This window comes from Triplophysa rosa, linkage group LG5 (assembly GCF_024868665.1).
Source record: "Triplophysa rosa linkage group LG5, Trosa_1v2, whole genome shotgun sequence".
NCBI classification, from domain to species: domain Eukaryota; kingdom Metazoa; phylum Chordata; class Actinopteri; order Cypriniformes; family Nemacheilidae; genus Triplophysa; species Triplophysa rosa.
Window position 1 is genome coordinate 3,764,317 of NC_079894.1, and position 23,113 is coordinate 3,787,429.

The window sequence follows — 23,113 nt, forward strand, 5'->3', positions numbered from 1 at the left end:
GCGGGGAGTATTTTGCGCGTAACGCAACGCAAAGCAAAGTCGCTTAACTTACCCAGGTGAAGGGTCAGATTGATGGAGTGAGGGTACTGGATGCCCGCTAACATATTCTGGCTTTGCCACCAGGTGGTATCCGCTTGGTTGTTGTAGTCGGTGAGAAACGCAGCGTCGTGATGCAGTCCGGGGTCCCCGGCATCGCAAATGTGGCACGATTTGGTGACCCCCGTTGCCCCGGTCTGCACGCAGTACTCTTCGGGCGGAGTGCCGCAGGTGTTGGTGGCCACCACGGTCACGTTGAAAGCGGCGTTAACAAACTCCGGCATGCAACGTTGAGGCCGATTGTCCTCGTCTATACATTCATCCATAGCTCCGTGACTGCCCGCTGCCCACAAAGTCAATAATATCAAGTAAAAAAGTACCATTGTGTCCTCTCGTTTGCGCGACTTTAAATACCTTTATCGTCTCGAATCCCCGCAGCCTTTCAAAGTTTGCGGTAACTCGCCAGCTACCGTGTTTGCGGGTTTATAAATAAACCATGCGGGAAATAGTGGCGCTGGCTTTTCCTCCGCAAAACGTTCGAGCTGCTCTCAACTTCTCTCGTGCAAACGTCCACTTTATTTGAGCTTTGTAACCCCAGCCATGGGGGGAAAAGTTTAGGAGAAAAGGAGCTATATCCGACTACACCCTGGCAGCCAGTGCGCAAGTCAACGAACTTCCAAAAAAAAAATCTCTGCGCCGTCTACTTCCGCCTGAAGGATGCTTTGATGGACCGCCGACCCGCTAAACAAGGCAAGTCCGAATGGACGGGGAGACGTGAGTGGGCGTGGCGTGAGGCGTTGTATTATAATAGGTCAGTTTTTGACTGAACTGGGTGGGCGGGGTCAAAATCTCATACTTAACAGATCCTCAACGAGGCGAATCGAACGGTGGACTCGCCACAAACTATCCGTAAAGAGATCAACAGATTTTGATTCGTCGTCAGATAATATGTGAAAAGAACATCTGATTCACCAGATCACCCTTAATCGTGTCTTAAAAACCCAAGAAAACACCGGCCCTTTAAAACGGGCTGTCCAGATAGATGGCAACTTACATTTTTGTGATCTTTACCTTCACATGAGTTCTAAAAACATCTCTTCCGGATGAATCTCCCGTGCTATGAATAGGCCTAACTAAAGGAAGATAGCTGTTCCTTGCAGTTAGCGGTGGGGTCAAAGAGCAAGGTTATATATACTTCACCAGTCAAGGGTGTATCCAAAATTTTGAATAGCTTAGTGACTGCGTATTAATATTCTACCAACATTGTTTCAAAGATAATAGATAATAGATAACCAACACACAGCTCCCTCCGCTCTTTCTCTTTCCTCTCCGTTATAAATAAGGGGAAAGTATGAAACGTTCATCTTTTTAACAGAGATTTAAAATAAAACAAGGAGAATTTTTGTATTGTATGTGCATTGAATGAAAGCCTAATTATTTACTAATAATGAATGGAATATACAGTATATATAATATATGTATAGATACAGTACATACTTTATATATTAAAAATATATCATTTTACAGAATTTTTACAGATTTTGCACATAAATGTGTATTTTTACAGATTTTTTTATTTAATTTTTAATTACAGAAAAAGACTGCAAATTCACAAGAAAACAGGGGAAATGTGATTTTACAGGGAAAACCCGTTGTTTTACAGTTTATTTCTGGCGCCCCAGCTGCAGCCAGCTGCCAGAAAATTTCCGTTTTTTTAAACAAGATTTCATTTTTTTACAGTTTATTTGTGATTTTTTTTTCAAAAACTATAAAATTACAGAACAAGACAACACATTTACAAGAAAAATGGGTAAATCAATTTAATATATATCCTTATATCCTATAAATCTACTGAAATAAAATATATTTTACGGTATATTTCTGTTTTTCCAGTTTACAGAAAATGTACGTTTTTTTAAGGATTTTTTTACAGTGTAGGCTCACAATCACTTCACACTGCAACTAAATCATGTCTCTATTTAAAATAACATTTTATAAGTACATTTATACTTTGCCACTGTGCATATAGCTTGATTTGACTGCCCACAACATTCAGAAATACTAAGTCCTTGATAAAACATAAATTCATAACAAATTAGTCAAATAAAATGAATAAATAAACAAGCAAACTGGCCACTGTGGTATGAAATGAGCACAACTATCTCATTACCAGTAAACAACACGTTCATCATCTCCAGTGTTGACAATGAATTAAACATTAGTTGAGATAATGTTATTAGGATTAAATCAAAAAGCTTTATTTGGTAATCAAAGAAGTATTGGCATTAAACACAACAATTAATCAGTTTCCAGCTGTGACGATTCATTTGGCTAATGTCTCTAAATGGTCTCTTGTAAACAGATACACAGTGGTCAATAGATCTGCAAATCTACCTCACAAAACCATAAGCCAAATATTAATGATATATAGGCAAGTTACACAATGTGCCACAATACTCAGAATTTTTTTTTATACATTTTAAACTGAATTTTGACGTTCTAGCAAATAAAACCTTTCACCTCGGGCATTGAGTTTTAAACTTAGCTACTGTCTGTCCATCCATCGGCATAGTTTCAGTGTCACTGCATCTAGTACAGGACAAATGACAGTTAGATATATCCCCATGTCAAAATGAGAGATGAGTTCTCAACACTTTGTCAAAAGCTCATTCCAGCCCCTCATACTGAAGCAGTGCTCGGTTGCCTCAGGCATGCCCAGAATATGCATTATCTCACTACTACTGTACCTCTACAACGCTGAACACATTCATCAGCAATTGTTCTCTAAAAGGACATAGTTGCTCCAGGATACAATATCTTACATAGAGGAATAAACATAAACCATGTTCTGCCCATAGAAATCCCTGCATTCTCTGGATTTTTGTGTAAATTACATCTGAAGGCCACCATCAGACGTAAAGACTACATTTATATTTGTTCACAAAGAAATTCCTGCAGTTTATATTTGCAGTTATAATTCCAGTCACAAAACTGTATTGATTAATTTAAGTAAAAATTGTCATATTTATAAGCTATATTAAGCCACAAAAAACCTTTGTGGTTCTACGTCTCCCCCTATGGGCAATCATTAGCAATGCTTCTGCCCAAGCTAAACATTGTAAAAGATATGATTGTTATTATATACAGTGTTAGGCAAATTACTCTGGAAAAGTAATCAATTACTAGTTACTAATCACATATTCAACAGTGTAATTAGATTACTGTACAAATTACTCTCTCCAAAAAGTATTTAATTACTTATTACTAATTACTTTCTATATCCTACATCAACCTTGATGAGTTAAGTGATTCAAGCATAGACATGAAAGGCTCTTTTCATTCATTCAAATAAATCATATAAAACTACATAAAGTGGTATTATTAAATGACCAAAGTATTACAAATGTGAGAATTATACGGTAAAGCACGGATTTTAAAGTTAGACTTTGAATTTGGATGTCAATTCCACTATTGCACAAACACATTTTACTCAAAGTATTTAGTTTAATTACATCAGAAATAACTGTAATTAAATTACAGAAAAAATTAGAGTAATCCCTTACTTTACTTTTTCATGGGAAAAGTAATTAAAATACAGTAACTAATTACTTAGTAACTAGTTACACCCAACACTGATTATATAGTATAAAAATATAATAATGCTTACAAAAGATAAGTGAATTACATTCTATTATTTAGGCTACATAATAAACAGCACTAACTACCAAAAAATAAATATGTTTGGGGGTATTGTGGCGTACAAAAAAAGCCCATTTTAAACTGTCAAATGATGTTATCGTGGTGATTAGTGATGAGCTCAAATTAGACGCAGAATAAACCGAAATCGATAAATGGACGTGCAGGTGCTCAGGTCACCTAGGGGAGCGAGTGATGCGCGAGACCAGGATAAGTCAATTCACGCTACTGTACTAACCTATACCTGACACGTTCAATACTGCTTTCAGTTGTTACAGTTAGGGAACATGTGTTTATACAATTTATATAGACTTGGGACTCAAGAGGACATTTCCAACCCAAGTTAAAGCAGGGAGACGAGAGTAGCCCAATGGATGCAAGGTTTGATCATGTTTTTGTGCACGTTGGATCTGTCATCAGTTCTCAATAAAGTATAATGCTGACTTCAACAGCTCTTTATTAAAACACATTACAGACCTACACTTACTGTGACATGAGAGGGTTTGGTCTTAACTGACGTCAGAACACTTCGTCTCAACCTTTTTGACAATAAAATATTGTACATCTTGGAAGATTATTAGAAAGTACATTAAAAATAAGAAACACTGCCCTGGGTGAACTGCCCTTCACGTGAGATTTTTTTTCAGATAGACCCTTAAGATCCAGAATAGACCCCTGAAAGCCCAGATCAAAGCCCAGACTATAAAAAATCATATCAATAACAGACAACTGTATCAAGCCATGTTTAAAAGTAGGGTTCATATTCGGTGTAAATTCCGCCCCCCCCCAAAATGCTAAACTTTCCATAATTTTATCATTTCAGTTGAAGGAGGGCTTATAAGACTATAGGATAAATTTACTGGTCCAGCTAAGGATATGATGTAGTCATTTTTACCAGATTTGTTATACCATGACACAGGCCAAATGTGCCTCCTGTTACAGGACATTCTAATCTCCTTTTTGTAAGTGTTAAGAATGAATAGTTACTGTATAATATTTACATTTTTTAAATGCCCTAAAATTTCCCTCACTTTACCCTGCAACTGCATTTCAATGAAGTATTACTAAACAAGTATTATCTAAAAAAGCCGTAATATTTTATGCCACATTGTAATTTTAATGCATTTCTAAAAAGGGACTTGAATGTAATTTAGTCCCGTTTTTAGGTGACCTCATTTTGCCCATTCAGTCCTTACAAGTAACCAGTAAAACATATATGTTGATTTTATTTAATTAATTTAAAAAACACTGTGAACAGGGTGGACACAACGTAACAGGTTGTAAATAACAGGAGTGACATTTTATGCTAAACTCTGCCATTTCGACACATATGGTTGGTGAACAACACGCTAGCACATGGTGACTTCAGAGGAAGATTTTTAACATGTTTAATAACCATATTTCTCAAGATTACAAAAAATATTGTTTCCTCTAAGCGTAACAGAGAGGACATGTTATGCTTTAGCACATCAGTGAACCATTTGAATGTTGAAAAAACTTACTCTGATCCTTGTCTGCTTCTGAGTACATATTAATTATCTAAGACAAGTTTTATTATAATCTCATTTTTAAACAAAATATTCCACATATGTCTTGGGGACTCAAATGGCACCAAATAATAGGAATGAGCCGTAGGTGTAATGCTGATTGCTGATACAATCATCAAAGAAACGGACAAAAAATATATATTTGTAGTTTCAGATGTCCTAAAAAGTTCTGCACTTATTTCATAACATGAAAACATTATTTGTAGGTTAATGTCTGACTAATATGAAGAACATTTGTGTACACCTGTCACTATCTCATCCATGACAACCCCATGCACAGGCTAAACATTGACTAAAAGCAGCCCAGGACGTGCAGTCACTTGCTCGAGTCAACAAAAATAAAACTGTCACAAACTATTCAGAAAACATTTAACTAGAGGAATTATTTTATTGAAATGCAGCACGTTTGACAACTTTACATCATAGAACCAGCAAAACAAAATAAAGAAAGTACACACAAATGTGGTTGCTTACAAATTAGCATTCATGTTTAACCACAAAATATCTGTAAACTGCCACTATGACAGTCAACTGGTTTTATAGCAACTAAAGACAAGTTACATCCATGGACTCATGCTCAGACAGACAGCTTTAAAGGCCACCTCTATAACCACCCCTGTTTCCCCCCCGGCCACCTCTGAACCCTCCTCCTCCTCCATACCCTCCACCTCCCCCATATCCACCCCCGCCACGATACCCTCCTGACCCTCTATAGCCGCCCCCGCCACCCTGGTAGCCTCCTCTTCCACCCTGATATCCTCCACCTCCTCTTCCACCCTGATATCCTCCACCCCCTCTGTATCCTCCACCAGACCAGTTTCCACCACCACCACCACCTCCTCTGTATCCTCCTCCACGGCCCCCGTAGCCTCCACCGCCTCCAAAATCCATACGAGCCATCTTGGGTGGTCGTGGACCATCTCCAAAGCTGTAAAACAGAGATGAAGGTCGACACATAGTTACACATAATTATACAAGATTATCTCTAATTCTAAAGGCATTCATTCACACCTAAAAGAAAAACATTGAAATGCATGGCTTTGATTTTCTTACCGTGGGTTATTGGCCATGAGGTTTATACCCGCTGAAGAGGGTCTAGACACAAGCCGCATGACATTCAGCAAATGCTCATTGGTAGGATCCAATTTTCTGATGTATTCTGGGTCTTTGGTCACCTCCACAACCAGGGCTTCAAAAGCTGCCCTCAGCGCCACCACACCAGCCGCTACATCATGGTGAATCCTGAACTTGATCCTACACACGAAAAGATTTCTATTGATGAACAAGTTTTAAGCACTTTTAGTTTACTTTAAATAATAATGGGCTCTATCTTTAAGAAACACTTTTAAAGGGATAGTTCTGATGAACACAACTACCATAGTAGGAAAAAAAAACATTGGTAGTCAAAAGTGCCCCAGAATGGTTTGCTGTCCTACATTCTTCAAAATGTCTTTTGTGTTCAACAGAACAATAAAAATAATATATAGTATATTTCCTACTATGGGAGTCAATGGGGGGCAAGATCTGTTTGGTTAAAAGCATTCTTCCAAATATCTTTCTCTGGGTTCATAAGAACAAAGACATTTATACACATTTGGAACAACTCGAAGGCGAGTAAATGATGACAGAATTTTCATTTTTGGGTGAAGTGTCCCTTTAACTTCAAAACTGAAATTTACAACAACAATTCTGCACCTGGCATTATTGATCGTGGCTGAAGCTTTGTCAAAATGTACCTGCCGAATAGGCAACTGTGCTCCTGAAACACTTTGTGGTTAAGCTTTAAGAAACACATACCACTCATCAAGTTCAACAATATCTCCATTGGATGTGATCTTCTTCGAGCCAAACAGAATGAGCTGCAGAGGACTGACAAGAGTCATTCCTTTAGCAGAGATAGCTCGGGTTCGGATCTGCAATTACAAAAGCGAATACAAATAATTATACCATGGTCTGTTGAATACTTGATTCTGATTGGCTGGAAGGTGTGCATTAAAACCGTTTAATGCACAGGTAGTTCCAGTCAGTTTGAGATTAACTGATGAAAATAACTGTCATTTTCACTTGTCTGATCAAAAATGACACTGATGTAAACATCAACAACAGCTTTGAAGGGACACTTCACCCAAAAATGAAAATTCTGTCATCATTTACTCGCCTTCGAGTTGTTGCAAATCTGTATAAATGTCTTTGTTCTTATGAACACAGAGAAAGATATTTGGAAGAATGCTTACAACCAGACAGATTTTGCCCCCCATTGACTCCCATAGTAGGAAAAAATACAATGGTAGTCAAAAGTGCCCCAAAACTGTTTGCTGTCCTACGTTATTAAAATTGTCTTCTTTTGTGTTCAACAGAACAAAAAATAAAGTTATTTTTCCTACTATGGGAGTCAATGGGTGTTGAGATCTTTTTGGTTACAAGCATTAGTATCACTTAGTGAAGTATCACTTTAACTTGGTGAAGGACCATGGTATGAGCGGGATAATCCACAGCTAGGATTTTATTGCACTTCGCAGAGGCAACCACTAGGGCTGTGACGATTTGTATCGCAATTCACACAAATTATACCCGTCTAGGGCGATTCTGAAATCGCAAAGGCTTCAATTCTGTGTTTTATGCACAGCTCTTCCGTGAACTACGGCTCTTTGATCAGTAGGAAGTACTGCTCGATCTAAAATCACTACGAGATTGAGTCGTTTATAACGTGCATTTGAAAAGCAACACTCGTCAAACATCATCACTATAAATATACTTCATTATCATGAAAATACCTGAAAAGGTTTGAAGAACAGTGGTAAAATATGCCTATTGGCATTTCCTGGAACAATGCGTGTAAAGTCACTGCTCGAGAGCGCCCTCTGGCTTTCCGATGTGGCGGCATTTAACCGTAATTCATTGAGAAACTGAGCATAAGAATCGCACGATTAATCATCACACCCCTAGCAACCACCCGACACGTGGCCTCCACGTATCCTATAATGCACGGCTAGCCGTGGATTATCCCTTACGTATATTTCGACATTGAATTGACAAAGATTCTCCTCCAAAAACGAAAAAATTGTGTCATGAATTACTCAACCTCAAGTTGTTCCAAACCTGTATAAATGTCTTTGTTCTGTTAAACACAAAGAAAGACGTTTAGAAAAATGTTAGCAACTGGCTTTTCTGGGGCACCATTGACTACCATAATAGAAAAAATAAAAACGATAGTCAATGGTGCCCCAGAAATGTTAATTGCTTACATTTTTTCACTTATCTCTCTTTAAATGTATACAGATTTGGAACAACTTGCGGGCGAGTAAATGATGACAGTATTTTTATTTTTGGGTGGAGTATCCCTTTAAAGCGAGATTTTAAAACCAACCTTTTCCCCAAAGACAAAGAAAGGAGATGGGTATTTCATGTCCTGGCTGCTGAAAGGACAGTTGACGGAGGATTTGTGAATGAGGGCATTTCGTCCCTCCGTAGTCAAGATCTTCCTTTTCTCTTTGTGGTAACACACGTTGGGGTAGGAGCCAAAGGTTAGGAGAGAGATGACCACATCCAAGTTATTGTCCGGTCCCACGTTGTTAAACGTTTGATTCATGAGGCACTCTAAACAATGGAGGAAAGATAAAAATCAACTTGAAGAAATTGAGCATCTTTTAACTTTGGAGTAGTCCTGCAATTTATTGCACATTAAAGTGTTTTTAAAAGCATTGCCTTACCTTCAGGGAAGCCCTCATTAACAAGGATATCTTTCAGCTGAACTTTGGCCTCCCATGTCATTCTCAACGTAGGCATGTTCAGCCTCTTGTGTTCGCAAAACCGGATCTCTGCGTCCTCACCCCCCATCCTGAAAGCAACACAAGACAAAAAGAAAACGTGATGTTAAGAAAACGCCTGTCCAGAAATAAAAAAAACCCAAAACAAGCAAGCAATATAAAAGTAGTACTGCAATCTCCTGACCCACCTGACTTCATCCCAGGCCTGGAAAACAGAAAGTAAGGCCACGTGGTCAGAGAAACGTGTGCCAGCGAAGTTTCTATGAACAAATCCGAGACGCTTGCCCTCGCTGATGAATGGCTCGGGGAAACAAGCTGCTGCAGAGATGGTGCATGCCGCATCCCCAACACTACACATAACATCAACATATACACACAGCAACACAAAGATATCAATTGACAAAATAAACAAACATAACATGCTTTTTTAAATATGCATTAGAGCAGAACATTTTACTATTCACATAACACTGGTCCAGATGCACTTCCTGTTTCAGTTCCAGTAAGTGTTTCTGAGAATCACCTCAACAGCCAAGGCTGAACAAATAAACTTACTTTAAGATGCATCCCATAATCATCATCTTTCCCAGACGGGGTTCAATGGGCAGTTTGGCTAGAATGCGTCCCAGTGGAGTCAGCTCATCATTAGAGTCCAGAGCATCCAGCTCTGTGGAGCAAGACACGCGTGTTTACTTTACTCTTCAACAAATCATTTCTGCAAACATATCAGAATGTGCACCTCGGAGTGTATGTTCGGCTTCAATAACAGCATCCAAGGGAGGAGGCTCGATGGCTTTGGACAGGAATTGGCCGATGGCTCCCAGTCTCAGCAGTTTAATGCTCAGGGCCACCTCGTGCAGCGGAGTGCGGAAGATCTCTGGAGTCATGTGGGTCTCTAGCCTGCAAGTCAATGCAAATGTCAACTCGCTTCCGATTCCGTTTTTTGAAGCATTTTTATATATACTGAAACAGGTAAAAGCTCACTTTTCAAAGCGAGCCTTGCTGCACAGGTGAAAACAGAAGCCAGGTCTGACTCTACCGGCACGTCCCTTCCTCTGCTCGAGGTTAGTCTTGGAGGCCCATACCGTGGCATAGTTTGTCATGTTGTTATGAGAGGTGAACAACTTTACTTTTTGCCTGTGTGACACATTAACATCAAACAGTGAGAAAAACATCGAATACCTCAATAAAGATTCTTTTCTAGTGTTGTGAAACGCAGTCAAATAAATCGCTTACTTGCAGGAGTCGATGACATAGACTACATCGTTGATGGTGATGCTGGTCTCCGCAATGTTGGTGGACAAAATGACCTGGGAGGTGATTGTAAATTCGTTTCAAATGTTTCAAAATGCAATCATGTGGAAATTCAAAACCTACAGACCTTAGTGACATCATCAGGAACAGGCTCGAACACTCTCCTCTGTTCCTCTCTTGGGATTTGAGAGTGAAGGGGCAGGATTCTGTACTGACGACTACCTAAAAGAAAACCAAGACGAGGAATCACAGGCCGTGTCAAAACATCTGCACGAACGAACTGAAGTTAGTGAGATCATGCGTGCAAGCTTAAAGTGATAGTTCGCCCCAAAATGAAAACGTTGTCATGGTTTCCTCACCCTCTTGTCGTTTCAAACCTGCATGACTTTCTTTCTTCAGCGGAACACAAAAGATATTTTGAAGAATGTTGGTGACCAAACAACGGCTCTACCCATTGACTTGCATTGGTTTTGTGCCCATACAATACAAGTAAGTGGGTACCACCGTACCATTCCTCAAAATATCGTTTGTGTTCTGCAGAAAAACGAGTCATAGAGGTTTGAAATAGCAAGAGGGTCGAGCAGATGATGACAGCATTTTCATATTTGAGTAGAAGCAGAGTATTGGTAAACAACAGACCGAAGTGCGCGCTCATTTCCAGATGTTTCTGCATGGAACAGATGAGGTTCCAGCCTGGAAGGAAGACCAGCACCGCCCCGGCCACTTTCAACGTTTCGATGTACTTCAGCAAAGCCTCGATCAGCTCAAAGGGAGTTTCCTTCTCATTCAGCTGAGCCATAGCCCGCTTGGTTTCAGGAGAATAGTCGGGTCCACAGATAACATTACAGTTGACCTGAACAAAAAACAGGACTGAGTACTTCAAGGTTGAAGGCTGAACTACCGAGCAGTTTTTGATGCTGTGTGGATTTGTTTTGGTTTAATGGGTGATCACATACACACATGATGCCTAAAAATATGTACGTGCATGAGTGCATCAATGAAAACTTAAGCTGGATTTATCAGCACATACCTCCTCGTCTACTCCTCCATCCTCATCTTTATCTTTCCTCTTCCTGTCCATCGGTGGTGGTATAAACTGGGTCATCTGAATGCAGTCCTCCAAAAAATACTCTGGGGGAAAAAATGAACAGGTTGTTGAAACGATCTCACTGTTCTGTATTATAGCCGTTACATCAATATGAAAAAAATGTGTTTCCTCACCTTGTACAGGATGTGCGCGTCCATGCACCTCAATGACAGGACAGTTAAAGAAATATTCCCTAAACATGGTGGTGTCAATGGTGGCGGACATGAGGATGATGCGCACATCAGGGTAGGTCTGGACCACATCTCTTAACACCACCAATAAGAAATCAGACTGGAGAGACATCATAAAATTGTGAGAAATGATGACCAGTTATAAGACATACGTCCAGTCCAGAGAAATCGGAATGACTCAAAACACTAGAGACTTACATTCAGGTCCCTCTCATGGATTTCATCCACAATCACATGACTGATGCCACGGATACCAGATTCCAGCTTCCTTAGCAACACCCCTGTAATAAACAGAAATAGCTTGTTTACGGTCTGTCACATTAAACCAGTGGTTCTCAAACTGGGGGCCGTGGCCTCCTGGGGGGCCCCAAGATGGTTCCAGGGGGGCCACAGATTTTGTGGCATTTTAGAAATATAGATATTTATCATAAATTTTGTGCAATCAAACATCAGAAAAACAATGCCACCAACCAAAAGAATTGATGTTTTAGCATTGTTTAACTGAATATTTTCTTGGTTTAATTAAAATTTTAAGTTTAAGATTATAAGTCTTTATTTGGGGGGCCGCTAAGCAATGCACTCTACACAAAGGGGGCCTTACAACAAAAAGGTTTGAGAACCACTGCATTAAACAATCCTCTCAATAGGATCACGAAAGAGGTGGCACGTACCGACAGTGCAGAAGAGAATGCTGGCGTGAGGTCTGGGAAGCATCGACTCGAAACGCACGCTGTACCCACAGCTCTTCCCCACCTCTTCTGCTCTTTCAAAGGACACGCGTTCCGACACGGACACAGCACTGATGCGTCTCGGCTAACAGGATGAGTGTCAGCGGTTAGTCACAGATCTCCTCACGTTGACAGACAACACAAACCCCCCTGCGACGGTCTCACCTGAGTTACGACGATATTGCAGTCAGATGCATTCCCTCTGTGGATGAACTCATCCAATATGTACTGAGGGACTTGGGTGGTCTTTCCACAGCCGGTGGCTCCACGGATGATGACAACCGGGTTATTGTGAACGGCGGACATGATTTCTTTCTCAAAGTTCTTGACAGGCAGCTGACTTCTTTCACTTAGAATCTGTCGCAGAAAGAATGTGCATCTAGTTGACTTCAGAAGACCCGAATTTGACTTCAAAACCGGCGACGGGTTTTTAGCTCACCGTCTGCAGATTCTTGTCCTCCTGCAGTTGATAGTTGAGTTCATTCAGCAGGTCCATGTTGATCTGTTCCGGTGTGCACTGAAAACCAGTCAGACATCAAAACATTAAAGCAATGCAAGCGATACTGAAATGAGCAAGGTGCTCCACAAATGCTCAATTTAAACAGGAAACATTAGCAGTCAAATGGTCATCTTCAGACTCACAAATGCCAGCGGTCCTTCATCAATGTTGCTGCTGGTCCAGGGGTTCCAGTTGATCTGCGGGGGAGACCACGGCACCACGCCTTCAGTGTTCTGCCTCTGTGAAGGCTCAAACTGAGCTAACTTCCCTTGAATCAGAGACACCGGAGTGTTGGGATCCTGAGGCTAAAAAGCGGGACACACGACACAAGTTCTTTAATGCACCGCACGCTCGGCTTGCAATACTGAATGCTGAACTCACGCAGCCGCTCCGTCCCTCCGGAACTTACAGGCGGAGGGATTTGGATTCCAAGTTCCTGCACAACTCTGGTAAGCTGATGTGGTAGATCGTCGCTAAGGTTCACTTCATATACTTCCACCTGCCATGCCGGTAATGACAACAGGGAGTTAGTGGAGTCGGCAACAACACAGGACTTGAATATTTATGGATTTGAGCGGCTGTACTTACAGTTTCTCCATCTTTTTTCTTGGTCTGCCCTGTGTAGGCTTCAATGACTCCTAAATGGTAGAGCTGACGGACCAGAGACAGCGCACAAGACTGGGCAGCTAGTTTCTTGGTGGAGCCGTGTTCACGAGCAACAACCTCTGAACAAGATAAAAGGCGGCGTTACATCATCCTCTCATCTACGGGTCATTTTCTTAAAACCACCGGAACATCGCCGAAGAATTGAATTATAAAACACATTTGGGTAACAAAAAAATGATCATGATAAACATTACTGTTCTCTACCTTACACAAAGCATACTTCTAACATAGGAACAAATTATTTTTGTATTTAATTGGTTTATCTGCTGAAATTCTCAATACACGTCGCAATTTGTCTGAGTGCATTATATGTTGTAATTTAAACAGATTCAAATGACAATATTCTTGTTCTCAAAATTACAACAACAAAAAAATTCACAGAATATTCAGGTATAAAAAAATTAAGATATAGTGAAAATCACAAGTGTCCACGGCTGATATTCTGTTAACACACACAAAGACATTTACGTTAAGTTTGGTTGGAGAAACACATCTAGCAGTATCTTTCAAATAGTTAACAGGTTACTTTAAATTTCTGTAGTTAAAAATGTAATATTGTCTTGTCACTCTGCGCACACGGCTTTTCTGATTCTCATTACCAAGACAGGTAGTATTCCACATCTAAAACAATTGTATGTGTATAATTGTCCATATAAGTCCAATGATGTATGACTAATAAAAACTTGCTCAGGCATCATGGCTTCGCTTTTTTTTTCACACAACATGCAATGGGATTGACAGTTTTGAATAGTTACGAAAATTAGATTGAAGGATTTTATTGTAAAAAAATGTCCAAAATTGTGTGAAACTGTCAGGAAAAGGTTTTTTTTAAAATGAATGATTTTAAACACATCATACCTTGTTTTTTTTGTTTAATGAAAAGGAAACTTGTGTTTTTAAGAAAATCATGTTTGATATCTTGAATTGAAGATTTCGTGAGAATCACCGTACATGTTCAAAATCTATTGTGATCTAGCTCGGATAAATATATTGCAAACGTAGCATTTGGCTTCAGAAGACCCTCTGGATTACTTTAATGATCATATATGTGCTTTTCAAATCTTCTAAAATAGGTCTCTATGCAAAGACATAACAAACCTATTAAAAATATTTTTTAAAACTACTCAAATTATGTTCGGGTGAAGCCATATGCACCTATGATTGCATGAAAGCGAGTAAAGAATGAAATCAAATTCATTCAGGGGTGAACTATTCCTTTAAGAAGACCGCTATAAATGAAAACTTACTTCTTCCGAGTTGTCTTACAAAGATTGTCATCTCGGCAATAAAACTCCTAAAACAGAGCAAGATAGAAAATCAAAATGTCCACACATAGGATTCCTCCCGCAGACGTCTTCAGAAGATCAGAAACCATGTTAAATATAACACATCACAAACTGACCTCTTCACTGATCAGCACGAGAGCAGAGGGGATGACCAGGTTTGTTTTCCTGCCAGACTTCAAAACTGGGAGTTAATTCCTCTCTAGGTCATGAAGGCCTCAACCCCTGATGGACGAGTGACACCAGAAATCACAACCAGACATTAATATTCCTCTCCCACCTCCAATTCGACCAATCACAGACTTCACCATGTGACCGCTTAGTGCAGCCTAAGACGTGTCACATGTTTGTCCCCATGTAAGGTTGGGATTTCTGGCATCTCTGTTGTCCTCCCTATAGACTGCATATACTGAATGTGTGAATCTCAAAACACGTCCAGATCACATTTCCTAGATTACACCAAAAGCACAGAACCATTTCTATTTTCAATGTGACACAACACTTATAGTTTTTCATTAAAATTTTAGGATGAAATATGATCCGGATAGTTCTTGACAAGTTTTGCGAGATTCACATTGTATATGGCATTGTTGATCCACTAAGGAAACTTTCAGGAGGAGGCCTTTTCTTTACATTCTCTGAGATCTCCTGGAGGTTAGATGCACATCAAGGAGTTCTCTCTCTCTCTCATTGGCTTCAGTCCAGCAGAAAAACAAACCCTCAATATATATATATATATACATATATATAAACACACCTTACGCAAGTGAAACAGACTGAATGAAAGCTAGAAGGATGAAAACAAGCATGTTGTAGTAAATGGATTTATTTGATGGGACCGTCCTGACCTGTTGTGATCAGGTCCCACTTGGCTATACTTGTAGTCTGTTTGGTTTTTCTCTTTCTGAAAGAACTGGTTCAGACGGGCCTTTGCATTATCCAGAGTCCAGTTCCCATGAAGGCCAGCATTCAGATCGACCTCTTCCGATTCAAAGGTCTAGATGATGACAATAGAGAAGAAAAAGTGATCAAATTTCAGAATTCTGATGTTAAAGATGATAGCAAACTCTGTTGAAAGTGAGGACCTACCGCTTTGTCATCCTGTTCTTCCTTTTTTGAGTAATACTGCTGCAGATTTGCTCCTCGCTCCCACTGGGCATTGTTGAAGCCGGAGTATCCCAAACCTGTGACCCCTGGGACAGGTGCAGAACCCTGAGGATCTAATACACAAAGAATATCAGCTTTACAGCTCCTTATTCACATTTCACACTCACCCACGCTCCATTTTATAACTTGCATACCACATACATTGTTACAGTTATATTGTACGTACCATTCGTTTGACCCGCTTCAACCTTCACAGCCAGATGTGGAGGCAGTGGACAACTGGACGGAAGATTTCCAAACCCACCATCTTCATTTCCTCCATCGGGTACACTGACCTATCCACAAAACATTCAGTGACATCTTTGCTATACCAAACAAAATACGTGTATAAATACAAACTGTTGTACTGACCCCCAAAGAGGGAACTTCACTGGCATGGATCTCTTTTGTCCGGACAAGATAATTGACAAAATCTCTGGCAGCATTGGTCTGAGCATCCTTCTTGCTGGTGGAGTTTCCCATGCCGATATAACTGTAACCCTCAACTCGCACCTTCACACAAAACACATCATTATTATGTATTCCAGCTACAAGACACACAACCTTGATATAATCCCATACATCTGCATAAAACCAGGCAAGTTAACGTTATTTGTTGCCTTACCTCACACATGAACTTTTGCCTGTTTTTATTTCCAGCTGCTCGGATGTCGTAGTTTGGCGTCATCTTCTTTTTCCCACACCAGACATACAGAAAGTTTTTAATGTCCGCCATGGCTAAAGGCCTGCACGTAAAATAATGTTACGATTAAAAATCATTTATAAAAATATAACAGATCTAGATAACAAACGTAACTGAAACCACACATGTAAATAGGTGATAACGTTAAGAGTGGCTCAATGAATAACGCGCTAACGCTAATGCTAGCTAGTAGTATAAGAAGCGACCGGACGGTCATATACACTAAACAATATACAGATACTAACGAGCAAACACGAACGATTCGTTCTTTACACCGTACATACCTGATAACAAGCCTTCTTTGCAAAAAACAATTATATTATTCACAGAAACGCGTACGTTGGACAAGACTTTCCATAAAACTGCATACGCGCACTACAAAACCGGAAGTAGTTCAGTTCTTGCACAAAGCCCCTCCCCAAAGGAAGTCCAACGACACCTCGGATCTGGGATATTTCCCACTGCAAACCCACAAGTAACGTCATTTAGTAACACTAAAAGTATTTCATAACATTTAAACATTAATGTTATTAATGAGTTAGTTGTATTAAAGCATTATGTTTACACATTAAGTATTTATTAACATTTAAAGAGCGCCGTTTCAGAAATTATTTCCGGGTTGAGGTGGGAAATATCATAAATCCGAGGTGTCTTGAACGGATCATAAATCAGTACACAGGCGAGGATACTTTCCGTCTTAAATAGTATTCGAAAATATAATTAGTACGTCCCAAATCATAGTATGCTGAAATCAGTATTCTCAAAGTACCCGGATGGTCTACTGTTTCCTGTGAAAATTCGAAGTGTGAATCCATGGACACTTAACGGCTGATATTACCCACAACTCACCGCGAGAGGGCGGAGTTTAGTGCATTAATCGAATTAAATAAATGCTTCGCTAAATTAATACATGTAAGCATACAGTAAACCATACATACAAAGTAATGAATGAATAAATACTTAAATCAAGGAAGAGCTGTGTTTTGATGTTCGTGACAGTTAAGGATCATAGTGTCGTCTAGGCAACAACGGCCACTTCCGTTTCGCGTTAGTACGTCCCAGTGCGTCCATACAGTTTTGCTACGCACTAAAATGTATATGCTTTTCCTTAACAAAAGCAGTACATACTTTAAGGGCATAGTATAAGTATGCGAATTGGGACGCAGCAATAAAGTCCGTTTTAATGAACGTAAGCTCTACCCTAATCCTTTGGTATAGAATTCTTACTGAAATGTGATTACGATATTAATAAAACACCCATTCAACGCTGTTTTCCACAAACAAGCTTTACTTGCGTGGACTTATATAGTAACAGTTTCTCCCCCTAAATGTACCAGTTGCATAAATAATTACACAAGGGTTAAAAACAACATTTTTCGAAAGTTGGTCTAAAAGGGGAATTATTTGGGCTAAACAGCTGCTCAGTAAGTATGATTTTTCTATACAATCATTCTGAATTTGTTCGTATTTATTCTTTAAAAAACAAAATAATTTATCCCTTGTACCAAGTTGCAAGGCAAGGATTTTGCAAGTTTAGGACTATTGTTCTGGAACCAACACCGTTTTTCCTTTATTGTAGGCTACTGAAAAGCATAATAGGCAGCCGAATGTCTATTATATTATTATTTTAACAGGTACACTTATCAAGAGCAAAATTAAAATATAATATCTGTGTAGAAAAGTTTTGCGTTGTGTTTTACTGAGAGACTTGCGTTCGCCAGCAAAGAACTACTTTTGACAGGTTCATGACTGATGGTGTCAAGGTAGTTTACAAACAGTAATTAAAAACACTTTACATTTTTAAATTATTTTATGGCACCAAAAATAAAAGCACAATCAAAATATGTCTATGTATACATGTTGTATTTTTGACCAGTTTAAAAAAAAACAAGGTTTTTTTTGTTCCTGAAATCCACCCTTCTCGATCAGTATAATCCTGTTTTTTTCTGGCTCATACATATCCCCAATCTCACTAAAAGGCTTTGAACAACACAAACTGACGATCTGATCCAGATCAAAACCTATAGATTGGATATTGTGATCTAATCCAAATTCACAATCCATTTTTCGCCTTTTAACATTTTTAAGATTTGATCCAATCTGATTACTTCTGAACAGTGGTGGACAGTAACGAAGTAAATTTACCTGAGTACTGTACTTAAGTACACTTTTTGAGTATCTGTACTTTACTTGAGTATTATTTTTTCTGAGTACTTGTACTTTAACTTCACTACATTTGAAAGACAAATATCATACTTTTTACTCCACTACATTTATAAAAAGGTCCAAAAGTAGAAAATGGTTTCTATGCAGCGGGGTTTCCTGTGTGCGCAATTTATCTGGCTTGCGATCTTCCAGGACCTTTTACTGTTGCCAAGTATTTCAGTTTGTCTAAGTTCGCGGTTTTCCGGCAAGCTTTGAATGGCCATTTGGCAGATTTTTTTAACGCAAATCTGGCAACTCTGGGATCTTCCCCGCTAAACTAATGTAAACGTATAGGCGCTGCTACAACGTTGATAGAGCTCTAAAAAGGCAAATAGAAGAATAAAAGACGAAAAAGGCACGTTAAAGTGTGGTGTAATCATCTGTGGGTTACGATCAGTCAAAGATCGTAGAAACATTGTCATGAAAATGATCGGCATAACGGCTAAACGGTAAATAAGCATCACATACACCTTGAGCTACGCGTGTGTGTTAACTTCTGATCTGCTGCTGTATCATTTAAAGCGATTTGGAAAATGAATGATGTTTTTACTGAAGTAACTATAGTTGAAGTATTCCTGTTGAAATAAAAACAATAGAACCCTGCCCAAAATACAACATAAAATGTAATGGATTTAATGGTTATAATGGGAATTGTACTATGGATACTTGTTGTCTACTTGTATGTGATGGATTCTATTGATGGGATGGTAAATCCTATTGGAATAAAACCCAAAACACACTACAAAGAGGAATTTAATTTAAAAATCTCATTCTAATTAAAAAATTCATTGTTTTTTTTCAGCAGGGATGGTATTTGCATTAAAACCACAGTATCCACAAATTTACCATTTTCTAAATATAGGAACCATACTCCAATTAATAATCTTTAGTAAAACCACAGCAACTAAACATACCATAGTTTCATTATATTCATTATTATACTAGCTATAGTTTATGTTTGTAGTTAAATTATGGTAATAAGTCCAACAAACACATGGCTTCTACACTTTACTATTTACAAGAACCTTACTACTTACTGGTAAATTGCTGCTAAAACTGGTAAAGGGAATATACAAAATAAAAGAACACTGCTCATAAATACATATAGGCCTAGGGGGCTAATGAGGATAATTAGGCTAAATGATCATACAGGATTATATCTAAACTAAACATATGTGTGCTAAACATATAAAGCTCTTAAAGGAGTTGCTCACTGCAAAATTTGCCCCCATTGACTTTCCATAGTAGGAATAAAAACTACTATGGAAAGTCAATGGGGGCAAATTTTGAAGTGAACTACTCCTTTAATACAACTGATACTGTGAGCTACTCGGTGTATTCAGTAGGTTGCTTCAGAGGCATAAGGTATACGACAATAAAACAATGCACAACTGACATAAAGGAAATTTACTTTTAATACTTGAGTACTTTTAAAAGCACGTACTTCTGTACTTTTACTCAAGTAAGAATCTGTCTTTACAACTTTCACTTGTAGTGGAGTAATATTTGACCAGTAGTATCTGTACTTTCACTCAAGTAAGGAAGTTGTGTACTTCGTCCACCTCTGCTTCTGAACAACTGGCCCCTGCGTGTAAAAAGAGTTTCTTGTGCTCCTTACATCAATCCAAAGGTGTACACTTGCGGTTACTAATTCTTTGTGTAAAAATATTTTGATTAAAGTAAAATTTGGATGATTCCTCATAAGCATTGCATCTCAAATAAAGTGAAAGAGGTTTTCATATGAAATGTTCCATCAAGTTTACTATTAATCATTTATTTTGGCAGTGTTCGAAGAAGCAAATATTTTGGTAAGAACTTCATAATTACAAATACCTTTGTTTTCTGTTTATTTTGTAGAAGCCGATGTTTTGCTAAAATGTTATTCATTTGATGTAATTAAAATTACAATATAAAAAATAAAAGCTAAAATTATAGTATAAAAAAGTATACACTTCTTGGTCGTTTGATGTTTTGTTTTTTTCTTATATGCTTTTCATGAAATAAGAGTTTAATTCTCCCTGCAGGTGGCGCTCTTAAATTCACAAAAAACACATTCAGCTTTTTCCCTCAATGAAAACATGAGTGCACTATAAAGTATATATATAAACAAACCTAAATTTACTTCCACAGTTAAAAAATTGAATTTACTTTCTATGTTTACTTCCATTCTGGTTGTTTATTGTATCAGTTGACATCCAAATATTGTGTATGTAAATACATTTTTAATTGTCTTCCATAGTGTGCAATAGTGATTTTTGTCAAAATGCTGTACCAAGGCAGTGTAAGAATCAAAGCTAAGTAGTTTCAGACCACACATGACAACATGATCGATGAGGCCACAATCTATTTTATTCAATGCTTCTGAATGTGTCTGAACTTTGCAACTGACTGTCAAATATATCATAGGAACAGCAAACATTGTGGAGACATTGATGCTCATATGAACAGGGTGAGAAAACGGCAACTTTCAACAGAAGTAACTGACAAACAATAGAGGATGAGAAGGAGGGCAGTGAGGCCGTCTAGAACAAGAGAGGGCAGTGAGACAGAGATCGGTGATTTCACAGCAATCTGGTCTGATACATAAAACAGAAATGTTGAGTTAAAGTGACAGTCCTCTAGATGATGCAGCAAATATCCAGTACAAAGAATCTGTTCATTCAATGTAATACTTTAATACATCAACCCACTGCTTTGTTCTGTTGTCTTATTTTGTGTATTATTAAAGACCATGTCGTACTTTCTTGAATATTATGCTGGGGGTCCTTTGTAACTAAACTGTGGCCGCTTTTGTCTTTTTAGTTAAAAGTCAGTCATTTCAGCCATAACCACCTTTTACAAGACGATAACATAAAATAATAAAAAAATATAGAAAAAGTTGTGTTAGAAAACCGAGTGCATAAACTTGCCTTTCAATCTCATGTCTTTGCCTGTCAGGTTCTGCTACTCGAGGACATTTACAACTATGACCCACGATACCCATGTGCTTTTCTTCAGTTTCTTTTAAAACATTTCTATTTATGATATGTACATCTCCTTCATATATCTTAGGCAATAGTTAAAAATCTTTTTAAATCTGCATTTAAGCGTGAATCAGTATTAAAAAAACAACAACACAAACTCACTGACGCGGAACTCTGCGCTCAACTCTCAAAACACTCCTCTCAGCAGTATAGCATTTCTGTACATAACCAAACATTAGATAACGTTTATATACATTAATAACCAAACATTTCTTGCAATTGCATGTATACAGTAGTCAGTCAATTTAGCCGCCAGCTACGTATGTGATCTGGGTGCTCGGTCCATCTCGAAGCGGACCTGTCCTGGAGCATCACGTTCATGATCACCATTCAGCAACTGCTGTTCTTGAACTCTCCATTTTCAGTGATGGACAGTTTTGTAGGGTTGGTGGGCGACAGGCCGTTGCGGAGGTTGTGCATGCTGTAGCGCTCTTTAACCTGAGTGAGGGCACTCATGAGTCGAGAGTTAGCTGCATCCAGGGAGCTGATCCTCTTCTCCTGCAAGAGACAGAGACATCAACATTTGCAGACAACGTTCCACACAAGAGGTGTTAGTGGATCTTTGTAAAATGAAAAGAAAAAGAAAGAAAGTATACAGGTATGTACATTTTCCCCAGTATGTAGTCTATCTTCATTTCAATACGAAGATAATAAATAACAGATGACATGAATGGCACCCATTGTGCCAGTCTCACAGTAGTCAAGCAAGTGAATCATTATGGGTGCTATAAAAACAAGAGCAAAGGGAAAAAAGCTAGTAAATAGTAACTGAAACCCGGCACAAACAACTTAAACAGAACTAAAGTAATAGCAAGACCTTAATAAAAAGTGGAAATCTGTTTCCGCACACCTACTAGGGAGCTGGGAGGGAGGCAGCATGAGAAATGAACAAGTGACCAGGCAAAAAAATGAAGAGGAAAGGGTAAAAAGCAGCCAAAAGCTACAGCAGAGCTCACAGACACCAGGTACTGAATCTGCTAGGAGCGCTCCCTATCAACACACATTCCTCAAACAGCACTTTAACATGCTTCATTGTAAAAAGAAGAGCACGCACGTTCACTACTCCCGAAAAGAACTTCAAAAAAATAATCAAACCGGCTGGACTTTCAGAATAAGACATTTTATGCAGAGCACTGTGTATAGGGGTATCAGCCAGAAAAACCGTTGATAAAAAAACATTGAGGTTTTTATTTACACATCATGTATTCCGAAGTATTTGCACCGTCATTGCCGTATTCGTTATTTTAAAGCTGTATTGCACGAAAAATGTATATTTTGCGAT

General features: G+C 38.7%; 3 protein-coding genes across 12 annotated transcripts in view; all 3 read right to left on the reverse strand.

Annotated features, from left to right (window-relative positions):
* Positions 1-758, reverse strand: part of lamc1 (laminin, gamma 1) — a 60,094-nt gene extending 59,336 nt beyond the window's left edge. Inside the window, exon 1 of the mRNA XM_057334938.1 lies at positions 53-758. Within this exon, the coding sequence (XP_057190921.1) occupies positions 53-419 (367 nt within the window). The 5' untranslated portion in view covers positions 420-758. The remainder of the gene's footprint in view (positions 1-52) is intronic.
* Positions 759-4,981: 4,223 nt separating this feature from the next.
* Positions 4,982-17,012, reverse strand: dhx9 (DEAH (Asp-Glu-Ala-His) box helicase 9). 2 transcript variants are annotated; one of them, XM_057334948.1, is made up of 28 exons: positions 16,888-17,012; positions 16,526-16,646; positions 16,273-16,413; positions 16,088-16,196; positions 15,844-15,974; positions 15,603-15,751; positions 14,719-14,765; positions 13,394-13,530; positions 13,215-13,304; positions 12,949-13,110; positions 12,746-12,823; positions 12,472-12,663; positions 12,250-12,391; positions 11,777-11,859; positions 11,522-11,678; positions 11,331-11,431; positions 10,940-11,153; positions 10,428-10,522; positions 10,283-10,356; positions 10,031-10,183; positions 9,786-9,946; positions 9,602-9,713; positions 9,235-9,396; positions 8,990-9,117; positions 8,647-8,876; positions 7,077-7,192; positions 6,333-6,533; positions 4,982-6,207 (listed from the first exon to the last, which is right to left on the reverse strand). In XM_057334948.1, exons 2-28 carry the CDS (start codon positions 16,634-16,636, stop codon positions 5,871-5,873), a joined length of 3,813 nt encoding a protein of 1,270 aa, XP_057190931.1. In that variant the 5' UTR covers positions 16,637-16,646; positions 16,888-17,012; the 3' UTR covers positions 4,982-5,870. The 2 variants fall into 2 exon arrangements, with proteins under 2 accessions (XP_057190931.1, XP_057190932.1); XM_057334949.1 differs by lacking the exons at positions 15,603-15,751; positions 15,844-15,974; positions 16,088-16,196; ... (1 more) ...; positions 16,526-16,646; positions 16,888-17,012 and adding an exon at positions 14,874-15,577.
* Positions 17,013-20,968: 3,956 nt separating this feature from the next.
* rasal2 (RAS protein activator like 2) overlaps positions 20,969-23,113 on the reverse strand; it is an 82,087-nt gene continuing 79,942 nt past the window's right edge. For 3 of the 9 annotated variants that reach the window (XM_057334946.1, XM_057334947.1, XM_057334945.1), the window contains exon 16: positions 20,972-22,329. In XM_057334946.1, coding sequence (XP_057190929.1) covers positions 22,162-22,329 — 168 coding nt within the window. In that variant the 3' untranslated portion in view covers positions 20,972-22,161. Of the gene's footprint in view, positions 22,330-23,113 lie in introns of all 9 variants that reach the window. The other 6 variants (XM_057334942.1, XM_057334940.1, XM_057334941.1 and 3 more) reach the window with 3 other exon arrangements.